Source organism: Tiliqua scincoides, chromosome 1 (genome assembly GCF_035046505.1).
Source record: "Tiliqua scincoides isolate rTilSci1 chromosome 1, rTilSci1.hap2, whole genome shotgun sequence".
Taxonomy (NCBI): Eukaryota; Metazoa; Chordata; class Lepidosauria; order Squamata; family Scincidae; genus Tiliqua; species Tiliqua scincoides.
In genome coordinates, this window is record NC_089821.1 from 81,452,825 (window position 1) to 81,477,958 (window position 25,134).

The following is a 25,134-nucleotide window of genomic DNA, read 5'->3' on the forward strand; positions in this document are numbered from 1 at the left end:
CTTTCATGTGAGAGAGATCATTTCAGTTACAGAGCAAAAGCTGAATTCCTGGGGGGAAAATGGAAGATTGAGTAGCATATTCTTGATTTCATTGGTAAGACTGGGCTTTCATTCATCACAAGCAAAATATGACACAATGGAATTCTGATAAAGTGCATTGATTCTGTTGTAAGGGCTGAAAGAACATCCTTGATTTTGAAGAACTAGCTAAACAAAACATTATCAACTGTCTTATTTTACTACTTTCAGCCACTGTTCCCGCTAAGGTCTGCATTGGTGTGGCCACGCACATCCCAGCCAAGCTCCATGCAGTGTGGAGCTTGACAACTTGGAAGCTTGGCAATGACTATATCATCACCAAACATCTGGTGGTGGCATTGCAACAGGTCTGAACACCGGCATGGATCCCTTAGAGGGAATGGTGCTTGTAACCCCATATACTCCCAGGAAAAAATTCTGTTGGTTATGCGCTCAAAGAAACATGCAAGTAAATCTACAGGAAACTAGAGTTAGGCTAGAAAAGAGGAAAAATTTCCTAACTATAAGAGATTTCTGGGACTGTAACAGTTTGCCTTGTGTAGTAGTGGACTCTCCCTTACTGTGAGCTTTCAAGCAGAGGTTGGTCAGCCATCTGTTAGGGATGCTGTAGTTGCCTTCCCGGAACAGGGGGTTGGACTAGATGACCTCATCAGCACCCTCCAACAATTATGATTCTACAGTATACAGTCTATTGCTGAGTGCATGGATAAGGAAATGTTCCATAAAAACATGAAGTATTGTTCTGGTTAACAGAATTTTAAAAAGCTATGACTAGATTTTAGCTCTCTAAGTTTATCTGCTTAAGGATGTCATACAGACAATTTACAACAACAAAAACAGTCAACTTTAATAAAAAATTAGTTTAGCTTTATAAGAAGAAAAAAAAAACTATGTAGTTATTGCACAAAAAGTATCCCCGTGTGGCTGGCTCTCTCTCTCTCTCTCTCTCTCTCTCTTGTTCTCTCTTTTGCTCCCCCCCCCCCCCAGAACAGAGTTTGGAGACCTTGCCCTTTTTTTTTTCTTTAATTGGAAATTGCAGTATTCATTAAAATCAATAGTAAAAGGGCAAGCCTGTTAATCAGGCTGTGTGTCTCTGTACAGTGTTTTTAATTGGCTGGTGGAGTGAATGGCATGTCATTTTCTCGGAATTGATTAACAAACTCTTCTCTAGTGATAACAGAGGAATGGTGGTAGCGGTCCCGGGAGGCAAAATCTGTATTCTCTTCAGTGAGCTGAGTGGTCTCCATGCCAACTGTTGCAAAGGATGGTGTCACAACAAATCGCTCCTCCAGGGATGGCTTTCCCCTGAAAAACAAAGGAACACAGAACTTTCAGATGCCCCATTGTTTCCCAATACATCTGCAGCTGCACTCTGAACTATGTAAACAAAACAAAAGCGAAAAGGAATCCACTCCACCATGCACAAAGACACGACACTTCAAGAAAGAATGCAAGCTTCTCCTTATGACTCCAGGGTTACCCAAAATTCATCACAAACTGTTTCCGTATGTACAAAATAATTTTTTAAAATTTTTTAACATGTACACTTGCACTTCTCAGTTGGAAATAACTGCTCCAAATACTCCAATCATAAAAAAAACTAGATGGATGATGGTTCCAGTTAAAGTTACACCTCATGGCTGAAGATCAACTATTTAAAAGGATGCCTGTATCTTCTCCTAGTGATTTTTCAGTGAGCAGACAGAAATCCAGAAAGAAAAAACTCAAGAAAGTTTATAATGTGCATCCAGGATTTCCTTAACAGAATAGTAACAGCTGCTAAGCTTCAGTACAGGTTTTCATTAGCTTTTTGTACGCTGAGTGAAAGGCTCATCTATTTAGGACCAAGCTCAACTACATTTACATGCATTTTGCAGCATTTTTCTCACAATGTTTTATTTGCTGGAGTGCAGAAGAGTTTTAAACAGCTATTTAACGTTCCCTTGAATTGCTCAAAAACGAAAAAAGTCTGAGACATCACCCAGTTAGGCAGTTTGTTTTTAACCACTATGCTCCTACCAAGGTCTTTTCACCTGTAAAAGAAACCAGCACAGCAAGAGGCATTTCTCCAAGGATATTTTTTTTTTCACATTGTCAACTACTAGTGGCTCCAGCTTGAACTCACGGTATTGTTCCAGCAAAATTCTCAAGGCGAAATACGTAAACTAGCTGCTGAGAAGGTAACTGGCAAGCAGCTTCTAAACACTTTGCCTTGAGTTACAGGACCTCTAGTTAGGTTGCTATAGGTCTCAAGACTGCTTTTCACATGGAGAAGCAAATGGTTTTGGGGCTACAACATAGTATGGGCATGAGAAAGCAGGGGGACCTGAGTAGTTCATCACACCTGGTGATGTCATAGCAGTATCCAATAGACCCCTGTGACAAACGTGCCATTGCTAAATTCTAAATTGCCATATTCTAGCACCGTAAATTGCTATATTCTACTAGGTCAGGGGTCGGCAACCTTAAACACTCAGAGCCATTTGGACCCATTTTCCGGAAAAAAGAAAACCTTGGGAGCCATAAAACCCTTTTGACATCTAAAATGAAGATAACACTGCATATATAGTTTGCGCTCCCCTCTTATAGGTCCCAGTTATATAATACACTCCCCTTTTGTTGGTCACAGTTATATAATACACTCCCCTCTTATAGGTCCCACTAAAAATCAGGTCCAGACCCACAGTTGGAGAACAACTGTTTTAGATTGTGCACAGGTGAACTGCTTGTGAAGGATACTGTCATTCTTTACTGTCATTTACTTCTGTACTTTTGTAAATGTCTTTCCACACAATACTACCTCTGAACAAGACCACTTAGTACTACTTAACACTGTTCACAAAGGTGCTCCTGAACAAACAAGCTAAGAGTTCAAAACTGCATAAAATAAAAGGCATACTAACAGTGATTAACTTCCCAACCATGAAATATGCTTTGGTGCTACATATACAGTATGTGACACATACAGTATACAAACATATACAGAATACCATCTGGTGCAGGGGTCTCCAAAGCCCTTTCAAGTTTCCAAGTGAAGGAAATGGGGCAGTGAGAGTGTGAGTGAGTGACGGGGGGATGCTGAGTGGGGCGCTTGAAGGCTGTAATCCTGTGCACACTTTCCTGGGAGTAAGCACAATGGGACTTACTTCTGAGGAGACACACACAGGATTGTGCTCTAAACTTGGGAGGAGGACAGAGCAGCTGCACTCAATTGCTTGCTTTTGCCTTGGCTCCGTGGGGTCAGGGCTGCTTGTGGGAAGGGGGGTCATCAGGGTGTTCAAAACCCTTCGTTTACGTGCCCTCCCCTACATGGGCAGGCGGCTGGTGCAGCGGCTTGGGCGGGAGGGAACGTGCGGCTGCAGCGGCGGTGGGGGGGCTTGCCCTCGGCGGTGCGGGCTTTTTGGGCAGGAGCTGCTCCGGCGCCCTCCTCTTCTTCCACCCGCGCCGTCCCTCTCTGATCTGGCCTCACCTGTGGAAGCTCAGCACTTGAGGTGTGGGGCGGACAGCTGGGCTACTTCTCAGCACAGCTGCATGTGCGGGCGTGCCAGCCGTTCGCGCCCTCTCCTATGGGGCGCAGCCGCAGGAGGCGTGGGAGCTGCGTGCGTGCGCTTGGGCAGGTGAGCGGCGGCTGCGTCGCAGGAGGGGCGAGCCCCTCCCCCCGGGACGGGTTGGCCCACAGGGAGCTGCAGCAGGCGGCTGAAAGAGCCGCTTGCGGCTCCAAAGTGGCAGGTTGCCGACCCCAGTACTAGGTGGTTACAAACATCATTTTCACAGAATCTGCATATTGCTCTGGAGTGCTAGAAAAATTAGATGGCTTCACAACTGACATAATTCCTTAAGGCAAGACATCACCCATCACCTTTGCATTTGCTTCATTATAATCATCTCAAAAGACAGGAAAGTGGCTCCAGACTTAGGGAGAAGCATTGAATACATGATCGGAAGCTAAGGAAGACAGGACTCCTGTTGAGGTGTGGGTTTCATCAAGCGGGATATGTGCTAACTCTGGCTGATATCCCAGAAGACATTGTTCCTGATAGAGAGCAGTGCAAAAGGTCATTTGCTGGCAACCTTCCCTTACATGCCTTTACCCCATCTCTATGGTCACTGCAGAACTAGTAGTCAGGCAAGTGCTCCTGCATTTGTTTTTCACAATGTACCAGCTTGTCTAAAACCTCAGTAAATCAACTGAATCACCTCTGTTAAAACTGCAATTTTTAGAATAAGCTTGAGAGTTTCTCAACTCATCCAAATGATGATGCATCTTTCTGCCCCTGAAACTTTGTACGTGCATCAGCACATGCTCACCCCACCACTACTCTTGCTGCCACCCCCTCTTTCTCCTCATCCATCTAGCTGCTAAGGAAAGGTAAAGTGCACTTTATCAGAGCATAGCGATTCAAACCCACCCTCTACCCCCCTCAACTTGAGCTCCGGAACTGCCTCCATCCTCTACAGAACACCATTTTTTCAGAAATACACAGGTTGACCTGGGCTTATCCCAGCATGCTCTGCTCAACTTGTTTATTTCAAACAGAATGATGCAGAGGAAAGAGGCGGCACTGGAACTCAAAGTAAGGGGGAAGGAGGCAGAGTCTGGATTGCCATGCTCAGTGGCGTCACTAGGGGGTGTAGGCCACACCGGGTGACGTGCACAGGGGGGGGTGACGCGCTAAAATCACGATGGTTAGGAGTAATACCATCATGTTATATACCGTTTGATGCGGAATTTCCAGCAGAATGCAATGTAAAAAACCAGAGTGCAATATCCCCTTTCTATTAAACTTTATGGCCAAAACACAGGAGAACAAAAATGCATGGAGCCCTATGGAAAATGAAACCAAGGTGTATCACATGTTTACTCGCGAGTAGGCAACCTTGCCTTAGTCTGTCGGAAAGGGCAGGCTGAGAGGAATCCAACAACACCAGAATGGTCCTGATCCAATAAATGCAGCCCAAAAAAACACCTGAGAAGGGAGTCCCTCCCTCCAAGTAGACGAATGTATTGAGCTCTATGGAAAGCGAGACTAAGCCTCATGGTCATGTTTACTCACGAATAGCCGTGCCTTGGCTAGTGCCAAGCCGTGCCTTGGCTAGTGTGGAAGATCAGGTGAAGGGCTACCAGAATGGTCCTGATCCTGTGCACCTGGAGCTCAACAAATGCTCCAGAAGGCAGCCCCCTCCTGACTAAAAAGGATCAAAACAGAGGCTTCAGCTGATAAGGTGAACCTTTTTGAGACCCGTAAAGCCAAGTGGATCCTAACAGTGATCTGGTTTAAACAGAAGTTCTTAAATTGAACTGGGCACTGGGTGGGACTGAAAACCTTACTGATTTGGGGGGGGTGTTACTGCAGGCGGGCTACAGAGGAAATTCACTTGGTGGAACAGGGCTGGCTTCTCCTTATTTATTTATTTTACTTTATTTATACTTATTTATTTTAATTTGCCTAATGATGTCACTTCCACCATGACATCACTTCTGGTGTGTTTTGTACGGATTGTCATTCTAAAAAGTGGGTCCCAGTGCTAAAATTTTGAGAACTGCTGCAATAAGGTGTTAGTAAGTTGACACCCGGGGTGTGTGTGTGTGTGTGTGACACCACCAGTGATCAAAATAACTAAAATCACAATTTGGAAGAATAATACCATCATGTTATATATCAATCAATGCGTAATTTCATGCAGAATGTGTTCTACCTTTGTTCTATCAAGGGGTACAGCCAAAAAACCAGTGGGGGCGGAGTGATGGTACATCACCATGCCCACCACCAGGAGTGTTGCCCCACCTACTGCATGGGGGGTAATGTGCTGGCATCCCACACTGGGTGACATGAACCCTAGTGACGCCACTGGCCATGCTCCATCTCTCCTTCCCCACCCAGGTGACATCCAAGTAAGCAGCTTGGTAGGCAAGAGTGAGGATGAAGAGATAGCAGTGGCTTTTTTCCATTCTCCAAAGAGGTGGGCTGCCACTGCCCAGATTGTCTTCGCTCCGGTGGAGAGGAAGCCGTTCAGTGGGAAGCAGGCCAGAGGGAGCAGCAGACAGATGTGGGGTGTGGGACAGCCTTTGTAAGGTTGCTACTCTCCCCAATTTGCCGCTTGAAAGAGCAACTTCAGTTAGCTTCATCACTAGGCTGTCTCTGCATGGACTTTTGGTCAGTTTGGCATCTATCAGGAATGAGAGATATCAGGAAATTAAGTAATTTCTGTCATTTGCAAAAAGTAGGGTAAACCCATTTTTGCCAAGCCCACAGATGTACAACAACAACAACAACAGTATTTATATACCGCTTTTCAACAAAAAGTTCACAAAGCAGTTTACAGAGAAAATCAAATATCTAATGGCTCCCTGTCCCAAAAGGGCTCACAATCTAAAAAGACGCAACACCAGCAGACAGCTACTAGAAAAGACACTGCTGGGGTGAGGAGGGCCAGTTACTCTCCCCCTGCTAAATAAAAGAGGAGCACCCACTTGAAAAAGTGCCTCTTAACCAGTTAGCAGCAAATGTACACATTTGGTCCATGTTGTACGATATGCAACGTTGGGTAGAAATGGCTTTTAAAAAGATTGATTCCGTTTCATTCATGCTGTGATATAGATTTAGAACAGCTTTAAGAATGCTGTACAGAAAGCTGAAGGAAAGTGAAACTTTCAGGGTCTCAGGTTCTCTCAGCATATCTCAGGGTCACTGAACATGACAATCTGGTGCCTGAAGTCTAAATGACAGGTTTTGCTTTTTAAATAACCAATCAATTTTTTTCCCCAGTAAATTTGCTTTCTTGCTTTTGATTGATTTATAAATTAGAAATTGATTGATTTATAAAATAAATATTAAAGTATATCAAACAAATAGGAACTGATGAGAAGGGGCAGATCTTTCTTCTTCACAATGGCATGGAATTCGTACATGGAACTAACAAAACGTGAAGTGCTAAGAGAATCGGAACTCTTGAAGGACCCAGAAAATGGCAGAAAAGAATCAACAGAGAGTAGGAAGTAGTCAGAAGCAGTTTAAACATAGCAAGTTTACTTGCATTTTTTCTCTTTTGTAGGAGTAAAAGCAGCTTGGGGGGGTTGTTTCAGTGGGAAAACAACCCACAGAAAGGGTTGAGAGGATGTTTTCCCCACAAAACTCATCTCCCTTTCAAAATTGAACCTCAGATCTGCATTTTATAAAACGAAGGAAGTCTTTGAAAGGATCATAGTGCCATTAATAGTACTGCACAGCTAAACTGCAGAAAAAATAGCTTCATAGGTATTAGCACTGTAACGGTTCTACATATGAGGCTTAAAAATCACAAGCAGCTCTAAATCCAATAAAGCAAGAATGCCTTAGAGATGTGGATTAATCATTGCGCAGACTTGGAAAACTGGCCAGAAACTATTGCCACATCTCATTACTCTACCATTTTAGGCCTCCCTTCGTCACCTGGACAAAACAGAGCTGCTTTGCCTTTACTAGAGCATCATAATCAATAAAGCAATTGTGCTACCTCATGAAAGTTCAAGGAAGAACTGTACAATGTGTACTTCAGTGCACCAAGTTAATTTAGCTCTGTAAATGTAAATGGACAACAAGCACATTAATGATCACTGCACGGGCAATATAATTTGAAGCAAAAGAAAGAGAGTCAACATATGGTTACTTAAAGCAGTGATGTTTTTCCTATTGTATCTCAGAAATGTAAACATGGTTACCTTACCTCAGGAAGTTATATAACATTATTTCAGCCTCAGAACCTATACAACCATAATTCAGTTCTGATATGATCCCACTTAGGTTGAGCAGATGGTTATAGGAAATCTGACATTCATTACATAGGAGAGAGCATGCAGGAGAAAAAAAAACATCAAACTTTGCATTATGAGCTATGCTGAATTGTTAATGAGAAATATCTCTTATGGTATTTTATAATACAGCTAAGGCCTAAATCACTTAATCTCAAATTAATTAAGCATACGGAATGTGTCATTTCTTAGTTACCAACACTAACCTGCAGACATTATGCAAAACTAGTTTCATCCACTTGAAAAAGCTGAAGTTGGCTGCTGCACCTGTTGAAAGAATACACAAACTAATTCTCTCAGAATAACCTAAAATTAATCAAAAACCTTAAAAAAATACAATGATCCTCAATAATCTGAGTTTCATCTGATTTTAATGACTTAATAATGGTGGAAATATTTTTATTAAGCAATCCTAACCTGGCAGGCTGACTGGTGCGGGCTGAGGCACAACTTGGAGTAAGGAAACTTATGTCCCCTTACCCCGAGTAACGCCCCAGTCAGCCCTACACTGCCTCTCGGACTTGCACCAGCATAATCGCTGGTTCCAGAAATTCCACAAAGTCAGTGTCACCACCAAAAAGGCCCTGCTCCAGGTCATTGCCCTGTGCACCTCTGTAATTCCATTATCATTATTTTTTAAGAGATTATTTTTGTTTTTTCAGAAAATGCAACCATTAGCATAAGGGAAGAGAAATTTCTCATCTTTTCCCCGAGGACCATTTTTCTATAACCTGAAACTATTTTTATCCACAAGGGAAAACATATAGGCAGCCATGTCTTTCCACAATAGGGGTAAAAGCAGCGGGGGGGGGGGATTTTGATAGAAAATATACGGGGGAAAAAATTAATGTCCCATCCCCGCAACTGGTTTCCTTCTTCAAATTGCAGCCTCAGTGGCTCCACAAACACTGTCACTAAAAAGAATCATAGACGTATAGTTCTACCCTGGACTGTCACTACTGCCATCTTGGTTTCCCGAAATTGTATAAAAACTGGGGAACCACTGGTGCTGATTATGGCATTTGGTCTCTGAATACTATTTCACCTTGCATTCTGAATCAACACAAAAAGCTAATCATCTGCATGGACACGTTAACACTATTTTAGCTTGAAGAGTGTTTTCTCTGATTACGTTTCTTACAGCACAATCCCATGCAGGGCCTGCACAGGTGGAATGTGTGTTCCACTGGTGCGTGCTGTTGCAAAACTGCTGTAAAGCACTTTGTGACAGTGTTGGTAGCCAGCACACCAGCAGGAAAACCACAGCCTTTCCATGCACACTGGCGGCTATTGGGAGGCCCACTGGAAAAGATAAGCCTACCACAGGGGTAGGGTGAGGTTGGAGAGGATCAGGCCCACAGGAGGTGTTATTGGTGGCACCAGCATAGTTCGTATCCTAAACCCCTTCCCTGCCCTGATCCACCTGCACAGATCAATGCAAACTTGCGCCAGCAATATTGTTGGCGCAGGTCCGAGTTGACCTATTGCAGCTGCTGGTGCACTGCATTACTGCACAGGGATTTAGTTAAGACTGGACTGACAAATGTTTAACTTGTTCAATTCCTAAATCATAGGGTCTCTCACTTTGCATTTAATGATTCTGGCATTTAACCGGCTCTAATTGAAATGATAGTCGTCAATGCAATTTCCTCAAGAGAATTTTATACTGACTTACTTAAAAGGATAGAGGAATTAATGTGGAAATGAATGGGGATTGTAAATGGATAGAATCCACTCTTTGTAATATTTCTAATAAAACTTATGTCAGTTTACTTCTAATTTATTATACAGTGGTGTAACAGAATATATTAGCATGTATGCACTGCTGAAACAGAGACGCCTGCGTTGGCTCGGTCATGTTGTGAGAATGGATGATGGGCGGATCCCAAAGGATCTCCTCTATGGAGAACTCATGCAAGGAAAGCGCCTACAGGTAGACCACAGCTGCGATACAAGGACATCTGCAAGAGGGATCTGAAGGCCTTAGGAATGGACCTCAACAAGTGGGAAACCCTGGCCTCTGAGCGGCCTGCTTGGAGGCAGGCTGTGCAGCATGGCCTTTCCCAGTTTGAAGAGACACTTGGCCAACAGTCTGAGGCTAAGAGGCAAAGAAGGAAGGCCCATAGCCAGGGAGACAGACCAGGGACAGACTACACTTGCTCCCAGTGTGGAAGGGATTGTCACTCCCAGATTGACCTTTACAGCCACACTAGACGCTGTGCCAAAACCACCTTTCAGAGCGCGATACCATAGCCTTTCGAGACTGAAGGTTGCCAATACCAACAGAATATATGAAAAATTTCAGCTTCTCAGAAAGAATAATTGACTAGATAATAGCAACTGTAATTGAACTAGAGCAAGGGTGTCCAAAGTTTTTGGCAGGAGGGCCACATCATCTCTCTGACACTGTGTTGGTGGCCAGGAAAAAAGAATTTACATTTCAAATTTGAATAAATTTACATAAATGAATATATTAGAGGAACTTATATGAATGAATGAAGGTCATGCAATAGCTCAAGGCCTATAAAAGGCCTTGCACAAAGCAAGGCCAGCCTTTCCAGGGCCGGGGTTTGGGCACCCCTGGATTAGAGAATCATATTTTATCACACACACATGTGAACACATGCATGCCACACACACTTCCTACAACTTAACCACAAGAACAATCTGCAGCAAAGCTCCTACAACACACTAAAGTCATAAGGACTTAACTTGAGACCATAAGTTTAAAAGCAGAGACAACAGGACTGATTTGATGCATCAGATGCTCAGTGTTATCTTGTTTATGTGGAAGAGTTTCAGCTTCTATCGGTTTTGACTGGCAATGTGGAAGGTGTGCCTGGGGCATGTAGGTGATCGTTTATATGTTGAGCCTAAGCCATCCTAACTGTTGATAGCCCAGCTGGAAGAGGCTGACGCCTATCTTGGCTGCAACTATTAACACTTCAGGGAGAGCAGGGAATCAGAGGAGCTCTGATTGATCCCTGGTTGTTTGGCCTGTACTTTTTTTTTTTTTAAAAGGATGTAGTTTTCCCCAGTCAGTCATCACCGTGTCTCCAAACATCCTTTTTGGAGGAAGGGCAGTGGTTGCCAGTTCACCCTAATGCAGATTCCATATAACCAGCAACACAGGATCAAAAAGAGAAGTTCTCAGTGAGTGACCCCTTATGAAATTCTCTCTCTCTCTCTCTCTCTCTCTCTCTCTGAAAATTTTCCAAGTTCCTGGCATCTTTCAGAAATATTGCAGGCTATCTGTTTGAACTGGCTTTGCAAGATTAAGGCTAAGCCAGAGAATGTAACTGGGAATCTAACTGTATTTTATTTTAGCCAAGTTCTATTCTGCTTCAATGGGATTTCATACGCTCTTTTCATTGTTTACCCACCCAGAACAATTTGGAACTGGTCAGTCTCTAAATGTAAATAGGTAATAGTGCTGAATAAAATTGTTTCACCTCCTAGTTAACTTAAAGTAAAACAATGAAAAACCAAAACAGATTTGGAAAAACAGGAGGCTGCCTGTACTGAGTCAGACCATTGGTCTGTCTGGCTCAGGACTGCCTACACTGACTAGTAGCTGTTCTCCAAGTTTTCAAATAGGAATTTTTCCCTGCCCTACTTGGGGATGTCAGGGAATGAACCTGGGTTCTTTTGCATGTAAAGCAGGTGCTCTTCCCTCTCCCACAGAGTGAAAATACTTACCAGGTGGTAGTCCTGGGCTCACTTGACCAATATAGAAATACAGAATAATTGCTAGGCCCAAGTTGACAAGGGTGTAGATCCACTGAATTACAAACATAATGGCAAGTGATCCTATTGCCTGTTGAAAATGTAATATTTTGGATTACATGCGGTACATCAATCAGCCATTAAATTGGTAAAAAATATTCTTTGCAGAATGTTTATATTACTTATCTTGAAAAATCAAATATTACAAGGCATTGGAAGAGGAATGCGTACATTCTCCTCACTTCCTACCCCACTTTTGGCAACATTTCATGGCCTAATCACATGACTCATTTCTGTTTGGCTCCAAGTTCTTCCAAGTTTGGCTCAATGAGTCTAAATGTGACTCAAAATGCAAACTGAACATGCGGTGTGCAGCAACCCGTATGACCCACTTTTTCAAAACGCCAATCTGGTCATGTGATTAAGTCTAAATTTTAATGTTCAAAGTGAGCACACTGCAGTGTTTTGATCCAAATGAGAAAGGCAGCCACAAGTCTCAAATCCAATCCCTTTGGGTTTGGTAATAGGAATGACACCAACGAGAATGTCATAGCAGCTCAGATGAATCAGACCAGAGGTCATCAAGATTTGAGTCCTGGCTTCAGCAGTGGCCAGCCAGATGCTTTTGGGAAAGTAAAAGATGAGCACGAAGCAAAAAGCCCTCCCCTCTTTTTCCCAAGCTACTGGTTTTATATGGTTCTGAACCTGGAGGTTCTATTTATCATGGCTAATAACAGATCTCTATGACTCTGTCTTAACCCCCTTTAAAGTCTTCTTAGCCACCACTGTTAACATGGTTCACCCTGCTAACAAATAATCCTCTTTCCCTTTTTTTCTTGTACACAGGGAGCCCCCATATCCACAGATCCTGTATTTGCGGTTGCAGGCATCCTCCACAGAACCCCCACAAATACTGGAGCATAGCTGTATATTTTACTGAACTATAATTACAACTGTTAGCCACATCTGACCATATCCAGAGACAACCTTAAAATCTGAACTACATCAGGCTCTAGCTAACCCAGGCTGCAATTCTATGGCATATTTACCTGGGAGTAAGTCTTCATGGGTTAGAATGGGACTTACTTTTGAGTATTACTATTCCTTGTTTTCTCAAGGTCTCCCACTAACCAACCTCCCTTCAAACAAATTTGGTGTCTCGTATTCAAAAACCTTCCTGTATCATGTCATTTAACCTTTCCCATGGGGCTTGAAATGTGCTTCTGGAGAAATAAATATTACTGCATCCTAAAAAATAAAATCCTCAAAATATTACAGAATGACTTACACCAACAAGGGAAACCCAATGATTGCAGAGTCTGGAGTAGAAGGATGTTGGCATTTTCTGAATTTCTAGTTCTTGGCTTTGCTGTTTTACATTTATACCTGCAGAAGAAAAGAAACAATGTAATCAGAATAAGATAAAAGATGGACAGATCATGAAGGGAAGTGTTTTGACTCTTGAAAATAACCAGCTATATCTGTGGATGCCTCATACCAAAAGTATTGCACTACCTTAGGATTTAGCTAGCTTGACTAGGGCCCCCTAAACCCCAGCCTGGGGGAAGAATCTGGGGTTTGGAAAACCTCCCCTCCCATGAGCACAGTTTACTGTTCTGTCATTGCGTCAGAACATGTAACAGGGACACTGGGCAGTCGGGTCTGCTGTCCAGCATCCCAGAAGGCTGCGTAACAGGATGTTGGGCAGACACGACTGCCCAGAGCATCCCTGTAACATGTTCTGCTTCAAAGAAATGTGACGCAATGACAGAACAGTAAGCTCAGCTTGGGACGGGGAGGGCTTTTTCGAGACATAGTGGTCTCCAGATTGGAGACTGGTGAGCTACAGAGCATGGGCATAACTTCAATTTGATGTTGGAGATGTTAACTTGTTCAAGCTATTCCCTCCCATGTCAAGATAAAAATAAGTTCTGGGATAAATCTCTCATGTTGCTGTATGTATGAAGGATACATATGCAGGCCATGGGTGGAATGTTGTAAACAATAAATCTTTCTGTACTGAATTACAACTGGGCTGCTATTCCACAAGCAAATTAGATTAGAATCTTCTGTGAATCATTAAAATCAACAGTGTGCTCATTTGTAAAAACAAAATCTATTATTGCCACAGATGACCGGCTGGCCACATCAAACTGGTTTCTACTCTTGCCTACATTGGAGTGCCAGCAAGATTTTTCATTTAAATTATTATTTAAATAACAGGCATATCATAGCTGCCTGTTCTTCAGTTGGACTTGGCATTAATGACAAGTCAAGTCCCACCCAGGCCCTAGGACGTCGTACTGTATTTACAGCTAATGTGTGCTGAACCAAGCAAGGTACGTAGCTTTTTGAGTCTGACCAATAGTGATTTTGCCAATGTTCAGATGTTTTACATGCAGTTCAAGTTTTTTTGGAACTGCATCCAGTGTACCAATCACAACTGGGATAACCAACTGGGATAAATTATTATTATTATCATTATCATTATTATTATTAAGAATATCTATACACTGCTTTTTAACAAAAAGTTCATAAAACATTTTATAGAGAAAATAAAAAAATAAAATTTCATTGTGCTTCTAATCTTAACCTTCCATTTTCTTACTGGGAATATTCTGCATGTCATCAAAATGCCGGTCTCCATGTTGGTTATGCTTCTGTTCGCCCTCTGCAATTGCCGATGGAGGGGAACCCTCTCCATCCACAACACTTGGTTCTGAAGACGTCTGCATACTTTTGTCACTGGATTCCAGGACATCACTGTGAAGATCCTGAGCAGAGCCAATGTTGTTGTCAAGATCCAAGAGAAAACTGTCTTGTAATGTTTGCTTGACTGCCTTCTTTTTCTTTTTCTGTTTAACCGATTGGCTAATATTCTTGTCCATTTCATTTAGTTCATCTTTCCTGAGAGGCCTAAAAAGATGGTCCATGTCTTTTGTGAATTCTAGCAAGGTACCATCTGACCTGTTCTGAATTATTCCATCTGATCCATAACAGGAATGTCTGTCAAGTATTAAAGGACGAGAAGAGCCTAGCACAACCCTGGAGTCCTCTCTGTGCAGCTGTTTGTAGTTTTGTTGAAGGTTGTAGCTCATGGAAACAGTGAAATAGGAATAATCCACTGCAATATAGGTAAGCATGAAGTTTATTGTGACTATTGGAGCAAGGACGTTCACTTGGCCGATGAAAATGAAAGCCATGGTGATCAGACTTGTTAAGCAGATTGCAGCCACTGGAGTTTTGTTGGGGCCTTTCTACATTGAGAGCAAAAGAAATATTCGTTACATTTGGCCAGTACTCTGATGTATAATCTTTCTGGTTTTGACTACCTCATCCTCCTGAACTAAGTCTCTGATGAGGGATAATCAGGTACTCTTGGAGCATCTGAGAGGCAAAGGGGATGAACACTTTATATCTTTGTTCATGAGCCAACAGAAGTGGACCTTGTTCCTTCCTTAGAAAATTCAATAGAGAAATTTAAACAGCAGATACACTCCTGTGAAATACCTACTCAAAATTTATAGTTTCCTTTGCAAATGCTTCTATACCAAACTTCTTTCTTTAGAAAAATGCTTTTTAAATTGCCTTCATATTTGCTTCTTAGTAGAAAAAATTATTTTCTTATAAATTTTTCTCAAGCATTATAAGAATTAGATGTATTAGGAAAGGTGAGAGGTGGTATCTGCTGCACAGTTTTCAATGAACTGATAGTAGCTAGCAACACAAATCATAAAAGGAATATGAAGATTTTAAAAAAAAATCTACTCTATAAACAAACAAGTGTGAAAAGTGGTGGGGAGCCCTCAAGGTTGTGAATATAAATATGGGGAAAAATGTGTACATGTGAATGAAGCAGCATCTGCCAGGAGGGGCTGCAAGTGAATGAGTTCGGCCCACAGAGAAACATGTTATGTATGTGCATGGACAAGGACCAAACTGTTCTAGATTTAGACATTTGATGCCTCCCCCACTCGCCCCCATTTTAAGTGGTATCTCATGCCTAGTTTGACTGATAAGCAGCTTTTCTGGGGAGAAAAAGGATTCTATAAGCCTTGAACCTTCAAAATGCACTAATAGTGCCACTCAACAAAATTCTTTGAAAATTAGCTGGTGAAGAGGCTTTTCAGGAGATCAGAGACATGGTGTTGACTGTAGCCCAATAGTTAAGAGGTACTAGATAAGGCGCTAACTATGCAGACAGAAAGTCTGTTCTAATAGAGTACTGGAGCTGGGTTTTGTTTTGTTAAAACACAACATTTGGAATATTCCAGAGTTTTCTGTTCAGAGCGACTGGAGTTCTGTTCCAAAGATTCTGCTGCTTCTGGAATTTCAATCATCAGGCAGCTACTAGCTTGGCAAAAGATACCAGATAAATTCTGAGGCGTGCAAACTTAAAGTCCTATGCACTGGAAAGAAAAGGTAGATTCACTAACCCCTCGTCCAAGGAATGCAAGAATTGGTATCACTTTCTCTTGGGCAATACACTGAAGGATTCTGGGTGCTCCATAGAGGCCTCCCATGCAAGATGCTAAAGATGAAATGTACAAACCAATTAAGAATAAGAAGCCCACCAAGGACACCTAAAAAACAAAAAGCACAAATTGATACATTTCTTGGTTAATGCTGCAATCTTAATCACTTCAACTTAAAAAAAATTAAAAATAAGTGGAGCAATCTGGTGAGATATCGTAGCTACAAGTATGAACTGGGTAAATTGGGGTCTATATCTCATCTAAGCCATGAATTCAGTAGGTGGCCTTTGGCCAACCGTTATTTTCTCAGTTTCTACTCCTATCTGTAATATGGGGATACTTTACCGGGCTGACATAAGGGTTACAGAGATAAGGCACACGCAAACCTTTGAACACTTGAAATGTAGTACATAAATGTGAAGTATGATTACTTCTAAGTAAATGCTTTTGAGATCAAGCTGAAATTCAAACTCTAAAGAACTTGGCCAAAGACGACCAAAATAAAAAGTAGTCACAATCCACTGGGAACCTCCAGTACATAAGATCAGTGAAACAAATGGCAGCTGTTCAGGAACAATTCAAAATGCAGCATTTCAGTGGAGCTTGCCCAGAGAAACATCCTTGTGGACACTGCTCCTCTAATTAACAACACCAAAGTACAAACTTTAATTTGCTCTGAATGGGAAGTATAAGCTGTGAACGGAGTGAAGCAATCCCATGGAAAAAAAGTTCCACTTAGCTGCAGTTCAAGAAGAAACCTGTATTGCTTACAGGAAATGTAGTGGATATTTGATTCCACTTACAAACTGGATGCCATCCCAAATAGAGTTTTATTTCAGGAAAGTGCACTTATGTAGGCAGAACATCAAACAGGAAAAGACATGCAAGCCTAAAAGCTTCCCCATAGCTGCAAGACAATCCTATCTGTCTAAATGAAGAAAATCAATATTAGATGTTTTTAACATGCAAGAGAACCAGATAAAAGCTTCCATTTGAATCTAAAATTTGTTCCAAAGTGTAGAATGCAGTGAAAGATTTTGGATGGAACAAGGAAAGGGAAAATTCCACGAAAGCAGACTTTCTCATCAAGTCAGGGGTGATATTGATTCAATAACGCATGCTGTTACTTTGTCGTGCTGCTTAAAGCAGCCTTACTTAAAGTAGCCTAAAGTTCATCAAACAGAGATTTTTTTGATGGCACTAAATTAACTGTTACAGTACTATTAACTGCAGCATCTTCCTATTCTCTTATTTCTAAATGCAAACTGGTAATAACAACAACACACGCACGTTTCCAAAAAAAACCTAAGTATTCTAAATTTAATTTCTTTTATGTTAAAACAATTTTCAGCATAGTGAAGAGACATTAAATTCACACAGCATTTCAAAATCCATAAGGCCCCACAAAACCAGAACAAGTTTCTTTCTCTCTGTAAAACAAACTGTGTTGCTACCAGATAAAATGTGCAAAGGGGTGGAGTTGGATGGGGAATAAGCTTCCATCGGGAAAATAAACAATCAATTTGAAAATAGCATTGTTACCAGTTATCATAACGCACTTTAAAAGTCGCCTTACTTGAAAACAAACAGTTGATTGTATTGAGCTTTGTGTATAGTTTCAGTTAACCCAAATGCCTGCATTTGAAAGTGACATTCCAATTCAAGCATACGAGGAAATAATCTTTTCATTGACATGGTCAAAAGTACACAAAAGTTGGTCATAAAGACATATTTTTCAAAAGGAATTGGTAATTCTAGATTGATCACCTCTCCAGGACCTTTACTTCATTTCCTTATTCTTTCCTCAGGAGTTCTAATAATATTTAAAGACAAATGTTTCTTTAAGAATAAATGATACATACATGACTATCACTTTTGGTTTTAAAAATGGAATTTCTCACACAAATGAGATGTAATTCTGCCAACAGCAATCCATATTTTAATTCTTTTATTACATCATTGGAACTTTGAATGACACAAATTTGAAAGAAAACTCTTGCCTCCTGCTTGCTGTGTTTTCATGATGCATAAAGGTAGAATTTCTTTCCAAAAGAATTTGCTTTCCCAGAAATGAAACTAGACTTTAAACAAGAGTTTTCTAAATGGATTACACTGCCCTGTTCATTAAAAATAACAGCCAATCATGCTCCTTCTCTTCTGTCATGCCCTTCCTCTGTCATGCAGTTTAATACAGGTACACATCAGGGTGACCCCCCCAAAAAACAGAACCCAATCTTTGTATAAAACTGTTAATTTTAATTTTTCTTTGGAAAGAACATGACTTTTATGCACAGCGACCAAGATAACTGAAACTTTGGGGAATAATCGTACTCAGATTGAAGTTTGAGTCCAGTAAGTTTCTTGAAATTTACTGGACCTTTGTAGGATTTAATAAAATTTTTATGGGTTCTGTTTTTTTTTGGGTCACCCTGTACAACAAGGCTGTTTAGCCAGAATACAATGTGTGTTCTCAACGGGAGCAGAGAATATGACTTGTCAATCAAAACAAGGTGATACATCAAGAACTGTCTGCTGTGACCCATCAAAATTTCATCTTTCCAAAATGCTTTTAGGGTACACTAAAGCTTTGAATACACTATACAAATACATACTCTTGTAATGGATAGTGTGTTGGATTGAGACTAGGTGGTCTGGATTGAAATTCCTGCACAGGCATGAAACTAACTGAATGACCTTGAGGCAATCATTATTTCTTTCCAGTAGCATAGCAAGCCCAGTTATTTGAAGGGGGTCAGGAGGCCACTTCTTGCAGCACTCTGCAGGTTTGCTGTGCTCTCTGCGGGGGGGGGGCGCTCCTGCTTGCCCCGTGTCTGTTTGGCTCCAAATCAGAGCCATTATGGACATGGGGGGGGCTGATGTGCCAACACAGGGGGGTGATATAATAATAATAATAATAATAATAATAATAATAATAATAATAATAATAATAATAATAATAATAATAACAGGTATTTATATACCGCCTTTCTTGGTTTTTATTCAAGACTTTATTCAAGGCGGTTTACATAGGCAGGCTTTATTTAAATCCCTTATTAAATAGGGATTTTTACAATTTGAAAGAAGATTCTTTCTTTCAAGAACCACTACATTCAGGTGTTTCATTCTGATCTGGCTTCACATTCTGGCCTCCATCCTCCCACGCTCAGAGCAGATGGAATAGCTCAGCTTCAGCTTGTCAGCTGCTTCAAGGTCGCACAATGCCGGTGGCCTCGAACTGGAGACCTTGTGGATGTTATCTTCAGGCAGACGGAGGATCTACCCTCTAGACCAGACCTCCTGCCCTCATATGATGACATGAGATGACGTCGCCTGTGCCCCAGGCATCAGCTGGCCCAGCTATTCTGCTGTTCCTTGCCATAATCTGCAACACAAGGCTGCCATAAAATGGTATGGAGAAAAACCTTATATGCTGCACTGAACAATTTGGGGGAAGGGTGAGATATAAATGTAGTTACAGATCCCTGCTAACCGGGTAAGAGGCACTTTTTCAAGTGGGTGCTCCTCTTTTATTTAGCAGGAGGAGAGTAACTGCCCTCCTCACCCCAGCAGTGTCTTTTCTGGTGGCTGTCTGCTGGTGTTCTTTTTGCATCTTTTTAAAGTGAGCCATTTTGGGACAGGGAGCCATTATTTAATTTTCTCTGTAAACCACTTTGTGAACTTTCATTGAAAAGCAGTATATAAATACTGTTAATAATAATAATTAATTAATGCCACCCACCAACCATGCTTGACAATCGTCATGTTTCTAAAGTCCTAGGTTGGCAGGGGGTTTGTTGAGTCCCTGATGGGCTGAAATGCATTTTTAGCGGGCTTTGTTTAGTTTGGTGAGTCACCAGTTATTCAGACTTGACAAACTGAAAAGCTAGCACTTGTTTGATTTTTTCAATACACAACAAATGTGGAAATGAAGCACAGAAACCAAATGACACATGAAAATCTGGAAGGAGGGTTCCAAAATAAAGAAACAATGAAATTTCCAGCTAGAAGACTGACCTCTGTAGAACTGAATTCCACTCAGTAGCTACAAACAAGTCAGCTCAGCTCAAAATCACAGTGGATCCATCAGGAAGAAAAACACAAAAGATCTGAACACTGTACTGCCCACATCAGCCCATCTGCAACACACCACAATCCACAGAAGGTGATGGATCTTGGCTATTTCAGATAACAGGTCACAGTTACAGTTTCACTTTTTGACACCCAATTAAAAATCTAATGCAGTTCAACCAGAATTCCTCACAATGAGAAGTTCTATTTTGGAGAACAGCAATCATTTTTCTGAGAGCTGAAGGTGGTCTGAAGAAGAATCAGTGATGTGTACATTCATCCTATGGTCCCTAATAAATAAGTTTTCTATTGTTTCAAAATCCTGTCAAACCTGTTTGATCAAAAGTGATGAAAGAAATAAGTTTTAGCACACTATGGAAAAAGAAACCACTCTCAAACCAAGGCACACAACACAGCCACTTGCTGATGCTAAGGAGATCTAGATCTGATCAGTGCTTGGATGACTAAATGGGAACACCACATATGCTGCCTTGAGTCCCATGTGGAAGAAAGGTTAGATATAAGTCTTACAATTAAAAAACTAGTTGTCTGTCTCCAGCCTTAAGTACCTTGCAGTGTGAAACCAGCAACGCAAAAGCTCAAGTTTACTATTGGTGGATAAGATAGTGCCTGGGATAATAACTCTACAGCTACCACTGGCGTCGCTAGGGGGGTGCGGGCCGCACCGGGTGATGCACCAGGGGGGTGACGTGCCCTGGGGGGGTGACGTGCTATGTCATGCCATACACTGTTGGATGCGGAACAGCCAGCGGAGTGCAGTGCAAAAAACAGAATTGAAATAGCTCCTTTCGTTCAAAAGTTATGGCCAAAAAACCAGAAAGAAAAAATGCATGGAGCCCTATGGAAAGTGAAAGTGAGCCGTATCGCATGTTTACTTGTGAGTAGGTGTACTTGCCATAGTCTGTCGGAAAGGGCAGGCTGAGAGGAATCCGACGACACCTGAATGGTCCCGATCCAATGAATGCAGCCTCCAAAAAACACCCAACAAGGTCCCATCCCTCCCAGCTGCGAGTCTGAGCCCAAATGACCGCATTTACTTGCAAGTAGTCCATCGGAAAGGTCAGCTGAGAGGACTCCAAGGAGGTCAGAATGGTTCTGATCCAATGAATGCAGCCCCCAAAACACAAAAGGGAGAAGGAAGTCCCTCCCTCCTTCCTTCCCTCCCAGCTGCAGTCTATTGAGCCCTATGGAAAGCTAAGCAGCCTCATGTTGGCAGAGTGCCTTGGCTGCTGGTCAGGCCAGACAAAGGGGAATGTGAGGACACCAGAAGGGTCCGGATCCGATGGAGCTGGAGATGCTCCAGAAGGCAGCCCCCCCCCCACTAAAAAGGACAAAAAAGAGGCTTGAGCTGGTAAGGGAAAAGTTTTCTAGTTTGCACTTGCAAAGCCAGGAGAGTCTTTATCTTGATGTGCCTGAAATACTCGTAGTAGAACTTTAGGCACTGGGAGAGCTGGAAATCTCACTGATTCTTTTGGGGGGGGGGTGTTATTGCAGGTAAACTACAAAGTAAGCTCCATTCACCACTATGGGACTTACTTCAGAGTAGACATGCATAGGCTTGAGCTCACAGGCTGCAATTCTACCCACACTTTCCTGAGAGTAAGCCCCATTGACCACAATAGGACTTACTTCAGAGTAGATTCACTTGGTGGAACAGGACTGGCTCCCCCTTATTTAATTATTTCTTTTATTTTAATTTAATTATTTATAATTATTTATTTTAATTTGCTTGATGATGTCACTTCTGGCCATGACATCACTTCCAATGGGTCCTGGACAGATTGCTAGTTGGCAACCTTCAGTCTCGAGAGACTATGGTATCGCGCTCTGAATGGTGGTTCTGGAGCAGCGTCTAATGTGGCTGAAAAGGCCAATTCGGGAGTGACAATCCCTTCCACACTGGGAGCAAATGCAGTCTGTCCCTGGTCTGTCTCCCTGGCTATGGGCCTTCCTTCTTTGCCTCTTTGCCTCAGTCTGTTGGCCAAGTGTCTCTTCAAACTGGGAAAGGCCATGCTGCACAGCCTGCCTCCAAGCGGGCCGCTCAGAGGCCAGGGTTTCCCACCTGTTGAGGTCCACTCCTAAGGCCTTCAGATCTCTCTTGCAGATTCCTTATATCGCAGCTGTGGTCTACCTGTAGGGCGCTTTCCTTGCACGAGTTCTCCATAGAGGAGATCCTTTGGGATCCGGCCATCATCCATTCTCATGACATGACCGAGCCAATGCAGGCGTCTCTGTTTCAGCAGTGAATACATGCTAGGGATTCCAGCACGTTCCAGGACTGTGTTGTTTGGAACTTTGTCCTGCCAGGTGATGCCAAGGCTGCACCGGAGGCAGCGCATGTGGAAAGCATTCAGTTTCCTCTCCTGTTGTGAGCGAAGAGTCCATGACTCGCTGTAGTACAGAAGTGTACTCAGGACGCAAGCTCTGTAGACCTGGTGTGGGTCCCAGTGCTAAAAGTTTGAGAACTGCTGCAATAAGTTGTTAGTAAGTTGACACGTGTGTGTCAACATACAAGTTTGTGTGTGAGACTCTACAAGTTTTCAAAATCACTAAAATCAGAGTTTGGAGGAATAATCCCATCATGTTATATATCAATCAATGCATAATTTCATGCAGAATGCAATGAAACAAACCACATTGAAATATCTGTGTTCTAACAAAAGGTACAGCCAAAAAACCAGTGGGGGCGGGCCGATGGTACATCACCACACCCACCACCTGAGGCGTTGCCCCGTCCACTGCACGGGGTGACACGCAGGCCTCCCGCACCGGGTGACACGAATCCTAGTGACGCCACTGACAGGTACACACTTCCTGTGCCATTATTATTATTTTTTATCTTGAGGGAAACACATTTGGATGATCTGTATTACTGGATTGATAATACAGTTTCTACTGTATATTGTATTTTTCTGCCAGAACTTTCCCTCATAAATGAATGAGGATTAAAATATTTCATATTATATGCATGTGATTCTGTGTGTAAACACATATAATAATATACACCAAAGTCGCAGGAGCGCTAGGATGTCAAAGCACATCTAAGTCTTTGTTTTTAATATCCTAGAAAAATTTGAGTGGCAAAAAGTCTTGGTGGCATCAATTAAACTAAAAGATTTCCAGGAAGTACAGGGGGCCTCTGTATCCACAGATCTGGTATCCACAGATTCTGTTATATGTGGATCCGGGGTTCCCCTGCACCCCCTTCACACCCATTAGCGTTATTTAAATGCTTACTCCAGCAAAAATGTTCTTCCTTTACAGGGTTGCTATTTGCATACAAACTTATAGCAATGTGCAGGTAGCTTTCCGACAGCCTGACTGCTTGAAAAGACTAGATTAACAGGAAGCAGTTATGTGGGCAACATTGAATGAGCCCCTTCTCAGAAGATGTAAGGATTAGCACCCAGACCTCTAAGCTCTATACATCACTGCCCTATGTGATGAACCACCAGGACTACAGGTTAGAGCAGTGGTCTCCAAACATTTTTGCTGAATGCTGCCCTTACTGCTTCCAATGCAGAGTTCTGGACCCGAAAGTGATGGCGATGATGCGATGACGTTATCATGCAACTCCCATTACTTCTGGGATCATGACTGCAGAGCAACAAAAAAATGGTGGTAAGCAACTCAGGGTAGGTGGACCGTTTAAGCACCAAAAATGGTACTCATGGAGCTATGCCCACCAAGCGGAGCCTCTTACTGCTTTTGGTTGCTCCACTGCCTGTGTTTCTACTGCCAAGTGGCTCTGGGGGGTAGTGACCATCTCATGAAGTCCCTGAGGGTTAGTCATACTAGCCCCTAGAGCTGTACTTCACAGTTTGGGAACCACAGGGTTAGAGTATCTCTTTAAACAGTAAACAAATCTCAGATACTGGAATGACTCCACCCACCTGGCTGACCAATGGCTTTTCTCAACAGGAACGGCTTCAAAGTCTTCCTGCTCAGCTGGGACTCTGCCAGGGTAGCAATAATTTTTCCTGCTCCTATTTCAAATTCCTACTTACTAACTTCCTATGGCTCATTTCTGACAGCCCCTGAATAAGCTATGTATCCCTAGACTTTCAGACTAATGAAGTATAATTCCCAACATAATAAGCTAGCAGGGAAACAAATGGAAGCTTTGTGTATGAGACCTCATTACTACAAACTGGCTTCATACGTATATACCAGTCTGGAATGTCTAGCATTACTAATCCTCTTATTTTTATTTTTGTTATACTGCGCTAAATACAAAAGTGTAAAATTTGGTGTCTGAAAGAGAGACAATGCAAAATCTTATGTGATTATATTACATCTGAGGCTCTAATGAAGGACTGGGATACCCTGAACATTTATTATTGGCCTACTTTAATTTTCAAGACTCTTAGCTTAGAGATTATACTAAGACTTGGTAATACTGAATTCTGTAGAAAGTAAGCTGCTCAGATCAATTCTCTGCAGGAGAATTCCTTAAACATATGACCTGCCTGATGCCTGTCAGACCACTGGCCAATCAAGGTCAGTATTGTTTTCTACACTTATTAGCATGATTCTCAGGATTTCAGACAGGGTTTAGACTCCAGCCTTACCTGGAGATACCAAAGACTGACCCTGGGATCTTCTGCATGCAATGCATGTGCTCCAACACTGAACTAAATGTGGTTGAGATTACCATAACAGCTATATGGAAGTTTGTCTGTGGAATTAGATCCAAAATGACTCAGTCACAAATTGTAAGGTGCCAGAACAAGGATATGAGTGTGTCATGAACCAGGACCTTCAGCTTCTGGGGCTTCACCACCATCATTATGGATCCCTGTTCCCTCCTGAAACCACATGTGGCTCACACACCACACTTGGCTTACACTTACTACTTACTTACTACTATATACACTTACTACTACTGTATAATATCTTACTACTTACACTTACTACTAACTTATACTTAATAACACTTACTAACACTGTATAATATTTAGGTTACTTTTATAACCTTTTCTTCCCTTTCGGGAAGCTGCAGTTTCTTGTTGCCCT

General features: G+C 42.1%; 1 protein-coding gene across 1 annotated transcript in view; it reads right to left on the reverse strand.

The window, feature by feature from the left end:
• Nucleotides 1-1,145: 1,145 nt before the first annotated feature.
• Nucleotides 1,146-25,134, reverse strand: part of SLC12A8 (solute carrier family 12 member 8) — a 76,514-nt gene continuing 52,525 nt past the window's right edge. Inside the window, exons 8-13 of the mRNA XM_066621426.1 lie at nt 15,991-16,137; nt 14,148-14,811; nt 12,843-12,940; nt 11,528-11,645; nt 8,035-8,095; nt 1,146-1,344 (exon numbers count right to left, since the gene is read on the reverse strand). Coding sequence (XP_066477523.1) covers nt 1,146-1,344; nt 8,035-8,095; nt 11,528-11,645; nt 12,843-12,940; nt 14,148-14,811; nt 15,991-16,137 — 1,287 coding nt within the window. The remainder of the gene's footprint in view (nt 1,345-8,034; nt 8,096-11,527; nt 11,646-12,842; nt 12,941-14,147; nt 14,812-15,990; nt 16,138-25,134) is intronic.